The 8,734-nt window shown below is 43.8% G+C and overlaps 2 protein-coding genes across 2 annotated transcripts; both read left to right on the top strand.

Moving 5' to 3' along the window:
• The first annotated feature begins 4,223 nt into the window (after positions 1-4,223).
• On the top strand, positions 4,224-5,591 carry LOC142640121 (uncharacterized). Its single transcript, XM_075814216.1, has 2 exons — positions 4,224-5,147; positions 5,307-5,591. Exons 1-2 carry the CDS (start codon positions 4,224-4,226, stop codon positions 5,589-5,591), a joined length of 1,209 nt encoding a protein of 402 aa, XP_075670331.1.
• A 1,172-nt stretch (positions 5,592-6,763) lies between these two features.
• LOC142640120 (uncharacterized) lies at positions 6,764-8,734 on the top strand. The gene has a single exon (XM_075814215.1). The coding sequence runs from the start codon at positions 6,764-6,766 to the stop codon at positions 8,732-8,734; it is 1,971 nt and encodes a 656-aa protein (XP_075670330.1).

Below are 8,734 nucleotides of genomic sequence, written 5' to 3'. Positions count from 1 at the left end.
GAATTGCCGTGTGTACACTTAAACTGATTTATCTTTTCAGTTCATACTTAAAAAATGAATCTATTCTTTCGTAATACCAAATAGATCAGGTGTTTGGATATCCAAGCAAATATCTAATTATTGAAATGTACATTTTCACTTATTCAAGGTTAAAATTATATATTAATGGCCTTTGGTTCTAATGACGACATTTCTTATGTCTCTCCATGGACATTAAAATGATTTTTTTTTTAATAATTTAATAGTTGGGGTGGAAAGATTTGAATCTAAATGTCTCCATTAAAAACATTAGAAAATATTAATGAGGTGAGTTACAATGTTTTTAGCTCGAGGTGATTATTATTATTATTTTATTTATTTATTTATTTGGAAAAGAATGGTGGTTAGGAATTAAATCTTAACGTGGGTATTGTTTATAATGGAAAGAGGAAATCTTGTATAAATTGAATTTTACCCTACGGGTTGGGTGGGAAATCTTGTATAAATTGAAATTAACCTATCTGTATTAACCTTACAGATAGTCAAGGGGTATAACTTTTTGTAAGACTATATATGCATCCCAAGTAGCCTTTTTTGTGTTGTTGAGAAAATCCCAAGTACCCTCAGGAATAATTAGGCATAGATAAAATCTTTGCTGAAATTAACATTTAGTGTATATTTGGCTCCAAATTAAAAAGCCAGTTTATTTTTACTACTATTTAGCTTATTTTTACTATTATTCATGAGCCCTATTATACTTTTTAGTACTATTCATGGATTTCACTATACTATTTCAACTAACTTTTACTTTTATCTACTGTACTTTTAATAAAAAAATTTCAATTTCAGCAAAATAAACGGATTCCAAAACATACCCTTAATAAAAATAAACCAATTCCTAAATAGTATATAATATTTGATTTCAACTCTCCAACACACTGTATATAAATGCTACAACTTCTCAAACTTCAGCACATCCATCTCATATTCAACAATGTATATCCTAAAATCCACCTTGACTCTCTATGTACTAACCTTTGGTCTACTACATACTATTTTTGGAGTCGATCCAATCTTCCAAATTTGCCAAACCTCAGATAATTTCACCACTAATAACCCTTGTGAATCGAATTTGAACAAGCTCACGGGTGATCTTGCCTACAAAACCCCTCCAACGGGCTTTAATTTTTGTTCAATGGGTGTCAAGCATAACAAAACATATGGGCTTGCTCTTTGTCGTGGTGATGTCTCAAAAATTGACTGTGCTGCTTGTATTATTGAGGCAAGTAGCAACATTTGCAAGAACTGCCCCAACAACAAAGGTGCAATTACATGGTATGACAAATTGACAATCAAACTGTGATCTATGCTTGGAACACTCAAAAATGTAAGTGATCCCAATTCATTCAATCCAAAGAGATTTACTTACAGAGCTAGCTCATCAAGATTCAAAGAGCCCAAAGATGTACAAGGCTGGAGTGTTGAAGCTCATCGAATCGAGGAACCTCTATGGTTTGGTTCAATGCACAGGAGACCTTTCTAGAAATGATTGTACTAAGTGTCTTGATGGTGCAATCAAGCAACAACCAGATTGTTGTGATGGGAAACAAGGAGGGAGGGTTATAACTGGGAGTTGTAACATGAATACGATCTTTACCAATTTTTCAAAGATTGAAACTGGAAAATTAATCCTGAGTTCAGATACCATCTATATACTATATTTAATGAAGTGTTTTAAGAAAATATTATAGTAATTCCCAACTATACATGGGAGCTGGACCGTCACATGCACCCATAGTGTGTGTTGTGTTTTTTCAATAAGCTGTAATGTTTGTTCAATAAAAGTTACTTTTGGTAATTTGATTGTTGTGGCACTTGTTCAAATATACCATCATGTGGTTAACTTTTGTATACGCTCATTTTTTGACAAGCCCAGAAAAGAGGAAGGCCCAAAGTCATGTTCTATAGAAAGTATTAAAGTACCATTAAGCGAGTGGCAGGAACAACGAATAGTGGGTCTAACAGGCAAATAAACAGATCCTGAGGAAGTAAGTGAGTCTAAAAAGGCCCGGAAGAAAGTAACCACAAACCCATGGGTTGTATAGATGTGAAAAAGTGAGAATGGGCCGTAACTGTTACGGCAGGCCCAAAGTAGCACAAGTAAAAGAAAGTAGGGGGCTGTGGAAAACCCATAAGCCCCAAAGGAAAAGTGAGAAATGCTTGGGCCAAGGAAGCCCAAGAAATTAGTAAAAGCCTATAGGAGACGTAGAATTGAAAAAGGGCCAAGGACGCCCGAGAGAATAAGTGGGCCAAGGACGCCCAAATGGAAGTAGGCGGGACAATAGGAGCCCGCGAGTAGCAAAAGGACCCAGAAGGATCATTGGGCCTTCGGAGAAAGAGTGAACGGAAAGGGTCCAAAGTGGCCCAGTAGGCTTGGGGTCAAGAAGGCCCCATGGTAGGCATAACAGAATTGTGTGGTAGGTAGCAAGTAATAGGGGCCCAGAATAAAAGGCTTGGAACGGCCCACGAACAAGCATGGCCCAGTCCTCAGAAGATGCAAGCCATAAAAGAAAGGTTAGGCAAAATAACCCATGCCAAAAGAAGCCAAAAACGAGCAGCAGGCTGAGCAGTTTGACGTTCAGACCACGGCAGGCAGGATTTGAACAAGCACGAAGGTAAGGCACGCGCAAAGCCCAGACACCACCAGCCTGTACCCAGCCAATACAGGACATGGTGAGGTTATGGGTCAGAGGTAAGGGGGTATGGTCTGGCAGTGGGGAGGGGGAAAAAATCCATTTTTGTGCTTCCTGCTCAAGTTCTTTTGGAAGCAATGTCCTGCTGGGAGGCATGCGAACCAAAAGAGGCAAGGATGAGTGGGAACCACCAAGTGCATGCAGTAAGGGGTAAAGGGAAGAAGAGTATTCATCCCGTGGTAGGTAAGAATGTCGCAGGGAGTAAGCAAAACAAGAAAGTCTTCTCTGACTGAGGCAGGGTAGCACTAGCTGGGTGACTGACCAGTAAGTGACGGTTGGCAAAAGAGCCCAGGCCAGACAAAAACGGTTAAGGGCTAAAAGGGTAAAAAGTCAAGTGTGGTTGATCCTATATAAGGAGTTCTACAGTGAACAGCAAAGGGAGATGGAGGAAAAATAGGAGAAAGGAAACCTTTGTAAAATAGTAAGAAAAAATTATAGAAAATAGGGGATTAGAGGGCACAGAGAGGAGAGGAGAGAAAAAGATAAAAGAAAGAGGGAAAGAAAGTAAAAGAAAAAGAAAACAGAAGCAAGAAAGAAACAGAATGAATGAAGTGATTGGCATGCACCGAATGGATTGATCTCCTTCTCCCCCTCTAACTCATGCTCCCTGTTAACCAAACAAAGAACCTCAATCAGCCAAAGTCACTTAAGCCCGTTCCTTCAAAGCAACTAATTTTCCCTCAGAGAAATTAGTCGCGTTGAGGGAGTGGTTCCCTTTCTTGACACGAGCTTTATGAAACAGCCTATCGCGGCAGGCTAACGTTTATTTACTTAATACGCTCTTGACTCTCATCTGACATTTTATTATTCTGATATTGTATTGTAAAGCGACCATTTCTCATTAAGGTCCACTGACTATGTTGCTTAAATCTCTATTATTTTCTGTCTTCTTTTATCATATCTGCTTGCTGTAGCTAACGTGACAGTTCTGCTTGCCGTAAAGATCTGATTACCAAAAGGCATTGTTTGTGCACAAGCCGGACCAGGAAGGTTTGTTCTTTGACCGGTCCCAACTCTCCAACTCAGAAGAAAATCTTAGGCTTAGTGTAGCAGCAGACGGCCCAGCATAATATTGCAAAAAAGGCCCACACATTTAAATTGGCGACTCCGCTGGGGAGTTGGGAAGCAGACGGATACAGAGATCCTCGCAAACAAATGCCGCCAAGATCCAAAACAACGCACAATATGAGCGCTATCCCTTCGCAAGCTGAGTCGAGGCCAGCAACGCCTCATTAGCCCAACCAGGTAGAAAACGTCAATGACCCGGGGGCTAAGCCCCAGCCTCAGGCAAGGGATCCCGCTGACGGGATCACCGCTTTTGTTGAGGTGCTGCAAGCACTACAACACTCACAACAGCAGATGATGGAGGAAATACGCCAGTTAAAGACAGAAAAGACTAAGGAAAAAGGAAGCTAACATAACCCCGAGCATGTGGCTGAAGAGACGCCAATCGGGGGCGTCCCACAGACAGAAGGACAACGCTATATCACCATGGCCGAGGTGGTAGCCCTCTTAGAACAGGAGAGGGTCAGAGCACCCAAAGAAAGGTTCTACGCACGCAGACCCCTCTATCCGTTAAAGGTGCTTAGCAAGCCATATCTAGAAAGATACGAGCCATGCACCTTTGCACAATATGACGGCAAAAAGGGGAGCGCTGTCGAGCACGTGAGCAAATTTATCGATACTCTAGGCCTGTATGCAGTAGACGAGGACTTGTGCTTGCGTGAGTTTTCGAAATCACTATGCGACCGTGCCTACACTTGGTACACCGGTCTGAAGCTAGGATCTATCCCAACATGGGATGATATGGTGGATATGTTTTGTACTAAGTACTTCCACAGAGAGGAAATAGTAACACTTGGCACCTTGCAAGCTACTAAGCATAGGAATGGAGAAGACTTGATGGAGTACATCAAAAGATTCAGGGACATAGCACTGGATTGCTATGACCATTGCGAGGAGAAGACATTGTTGGAGATGTGTATGACGAATATGATCAGAGAATACAGAGCTGTTTTGGAAAACTTGGAAATTTCCCAGTTCGCACAGCTATTACAAAAGGCCAGGAAGACTGCCCAATCAGTAAAACCAAGTTCCGACAAAAGGAGCGCCCCTCAGGCCATGGCGGCATCCACCAATGAAAGGAAGAGAAAGACAGACGGGAGGGAATACGATACCCCTCTGCCAATACCATGCACTCCTAAAGAACTGGATGTTCTTTTAGATAAGTGGATAGCAGATGGGATTTTTAAGCCCAATCAAGCTGCCAGGGAGCCCACAGATGAAGAACGAAGGGACCCACGCTTTTGCCGCCTGCATAACTATGTGCAACATCCTACGGCAGAATGTTGGGCACTCCGCAGGCTGGTGCATCGAAGGATCAAAGAAGGGACCCTGGAGCTAATACAGCAAGAAGTTTAGAGGAACCCATTCCCGAACCATAAAGGGAAGGGCGTGGCAGCGGTGGTGATCTGTGCGGACCCTAGGGAAGACGAGAAGGAAAACCTAACCTTGCCTGCCACGACTATCACCACTTTACAGAGAAGCTCTAAGTTTAAAAATCTGTTCGCCCAGCTAGATCTCACAGCGAAGGAACGAAAGACGGCCACAGAGGCTCTAGTAAGCATGCCTTCTGGGGTAGGAATAGAATGCTTGTCAGCAGAACGTATAGAAGATAGAGCTCTCCTTCAGGAGTCAACCGAGATCATTTTCAGTGATGGAGATATGGAAGTAGGCTATCCTGACCACAGGAGACCCCTTTATTTGGCTGCGTCTATAAACCAAATCCCCATCAAGAGAGCCTTAGTGGATATTGGCGCCTCGGTGAACCTTCAGAGAGAAAGATCCAAGGGTGCCTAATGGAGGTAACGAGGTTCGGTGGGAGTGGAGAATACACTGCTGGTTATATCCAACTGTGGTTAAAAGTAGGTCCTATAGCCTCTTTAGCTCGGTTCCATGTAGTAATGACGGAGGTTTCATACCATGTGCTTCTGGGAAGGCCATGGTTGCACAAGCACCGGCTGGTACCATCTACTTATCACCAGCGCGTAAAAGGGAGGCTAAATGGCCGCATGATACGTATAGCGGCAAACCCATCACCATTTGAGCAGGCGGAGGCTCATTTAGTGGAAACAATGTTTTACGACCAATGGGCACCGTCTGGGAAAAGCTCAGTATCAAAACCAAGGGGTACTTTTGTCTCTAGGTGGGAAGACGTTCGAGACGACCTAGAACTTGATCTAAGGGAGCTACTCTCTCAAAAAAAGAAAAGAAAGGAAGCGCTTGCCGCAGAGCTCAATGATACACCATAATGCGTCAGGGTTCGAGGACCCGATGGCAAGATTGTGTATAAATTATGAAGGTGCGTGGGGCTCGCGAGTGAGACATAAGTGGGCCCCAAGAGTGAAGAGCAGTGCAAAAGCTTGATATGTTGCGTAGCTCAGGAAGACTCGGAAGAAGGAAATTGTGAAGAGAAAAACGAGGAGGTTGCGAAGGACAAGAATGCACAGGTTACAGCAGAAGAACAGATGGAGGAAGTCGACTTGAAATCCGGCCCGTACGAACCAAGGCCCATTTTAATCAGTTTAAAGCTGTTAGAAAGAGAAAAGTTGGAGTTCATACTACTATTAAAGGAATACAAAGACGTTTTTGCATGGAATTATAGTGAAATGCCGGGATTGGATCCTGGGTTAGTAGTGCACACGTTGAAGGTGGACCCGGAGGCCAGGCCAGTAGCCCAGCCTACTAGAATTTTCCATACCGAAATAGAGGAACAAATAGTCAAGGAAGTACAGAAGTTGTTGGCCGCAAGATTCATCAAACCTATTCAACATCCACGTTGGTTATCTAACATTGTGCCAGTAAAGAAGAAGAATGGGCAAATAAGGTGTTGTGTAGATTTCAGAAATCTTAACAAGGCCTGCCCAAAGGATGAATTCCCGCTGCCGAACATGGACCTATTGATAGATTCTGCAGCAAGAAATGCCATGTTCTCCTTTATGGATGGGTTCAGTGGGTACAACTAGATCAGGATGGCGCCGCAGGATGTGGAGAAGACTGCCTTCAGAACACCCATAGACAACTTTTACTACACAGTAATGCCGTTTGGGTTGAAGAACGCATGTGCAATTTATCAAAGGTCAATGACGGCCATTTTCCATGACATGATACATCGAGAATTAGAAGATTATGTAGATGACATAGTGGTGAAGTCAAAAAAGCGAGAGGAGCATATTCAAGTGTTGAGAAGGGTGTTTGAAAGGTGTAGAACCTTCAAACTCAGAATGAATCCCCTCAAATGCGCATTCGGAGTATCCTCAGGGAAGTTCCTGGGTTTTCTGGTCTATAGCAGAGGAATAGATGTGGACCTAGGCAAGGCTACAGCCATAGTCGCCATGAAACCCCCAGCTACAGTAAAGGAGTTGAAAAGCTTCTTGGGGAAGGTCTCATACATTCGAAGATTCATCCCAGGGCTAGCATCCATCACCTCTGCCTTCGGAAAATTACTAAAAAAGGGGCGAAACTTCGAATGGGGGGAGGTACAGCAGGCTGCCTTTAACAGGTTACAGCAGATTATGATAAACCTCCCTACTGTGCAAGCCCCAGTCCGCAAGAAGCCACTGCTATTATACTTAGCCACCAACCAATGCGCCATGGGTGCGCTGATCACTCAGGAAGATGGAAATGGGGTAGAACAACCAGTGTACTACATCAGCCGGGCCCTAAAAGATACAGAGACTTGTTACCTGAGGGCAGAAAGGGCATGTTTGGCAATTGTGTACGCCTCGCAGAGGTTGCGACACTATTTCCTAGCCTATGAGGTGTGGCTGATGACCAAATCTCATGCTATCAAAGCCTTATTGCGACAACCCATCCTCTCCGGTAAGAAATCCCAATGGTTGCTGCAACTATCGCAATACAATCTAAAAGCAGGAACGCCCAAAGCAGTGAAGAGCCAGGCTATAGCAGATTTGCTAGCACAATTCCCAGGAGAAGAAGAATTTTCGTTGGATGACGGAGTCCTAGGGGAAGTGGCTACGGCAGAAGAAGTTGGGGAACAATGGTTGATGAAGTTTGACAGGTCTTCTACTGCCCAATCAGGGGGAGTAAGAGTAGTTCTATATCACGAAGAAAACGAGGCTATAACACTTTCATTCAAGCTGAAGTTCCCCTGCTTAAACAACACGGCAGAATATGAGGCATACCTAACTGGGTTAGCTAAAGCCCTAGAGATGGGAGTCAAACACTTGAAGGTGGTAGGAGATTCGAATTTAGTGGTCTGCCAGACGAAAGGGAGCTTCTCCCTGAAGGAACCCAGCCTAGCTCCTTATCGGGCGATGGCCCAAAAGATAGAAGAAAGGTTTTCAACCTTTGAAATAGAGCATGCGTCGAGAGGTGAGAATCGATTCGCAAATGCGTTGGCCACGCTAGGCTCGCAAATAATATTTGAAGGAAATAGTGCCAAGATAGAAGTCAACAAGAGAAGAGAATCAATCATAGAGGTTTTGAAGGAAAATTTTCAGGAAGAACAGTGTGAAGAGGATTGGCGAAATCCCATAAGGGAGGTTCTAATCAGGGAAGGCGAGCCTGCGGAGTTGAAAGCGTTAAAAGACTATACTCTGGTAGGAGGAGAACTGTACCGCAGGATGCTAGGAGGGATCCTGTCAAGGTGCATAGGGCAGCAAGAGGCCCAAAGAAAGCTGAAAGAAATGCACGAGAAGACCTGCGGAAAGATCAGCCTCTACCGCAGACTCCAAAGGGCAGGTTTTTATTGGCCCAGTATGGGGAAAGATGCGGACCAGGTCCAAGTCCAATGTGAAACTTGTCGACTTGCAGCTGACAGGGAGGAAAGTTACGCTATGTTTGCCAGCGAAGATTGGAGGGAGCCATTCACTCAGTACCTAGCAGAAGGCGTTCTGCCACAGAAGCACAATGAGCGTTACAAGCTCAAAAGGCTAGTAACACGCTATTTTTTGCACAACACGGTCCTTTTCAAAAAATGA

The sequence above is a fragment of the Castanea sativa genome, chromosome 6, assembly GCF_040712315.1.
Source record: "Castanea sativa cultivar Marrone di Chiusa Pesio chromosome 6, ASM4071231v1".
Lineage (NCBI taxonomy): Eukaryota > Viridiplantae > Streptophyta > Magnoliopsida > Fagales > Fagaceae > Castanea > Castanea sativa.
The sequence above is the reverse complement of the archived record's forward strand: the minus strand, read 5'-3'. Positions and strand labels throughout refer to the sequence as shown.

Bases quoted from the DNA above. Each gene is read 5' to 3' on its own strand.
- LOC142640121 (XM_075814216.1), top strand. From the start codon at position 4,224: ATGGCCGAGGTGGTAGCCCTCTTAGAACAGGAGAGGGTCAGAGCACCC. The intron at 5,148-5,306 runs GTTTAGAGGAAC...CTGTTCGCCCAG, and splicing joins TGGAGCTAATACAGCAAGAA to CTAGATCTCACAGCGAAGGA.
- LOC142640120 (XM_075814215.1), top strand. From the start codon at position 6,764: ATGGCGCCGCAGGATGTGGAGAAGACTGCCTTCAGAACACCCATAGAC.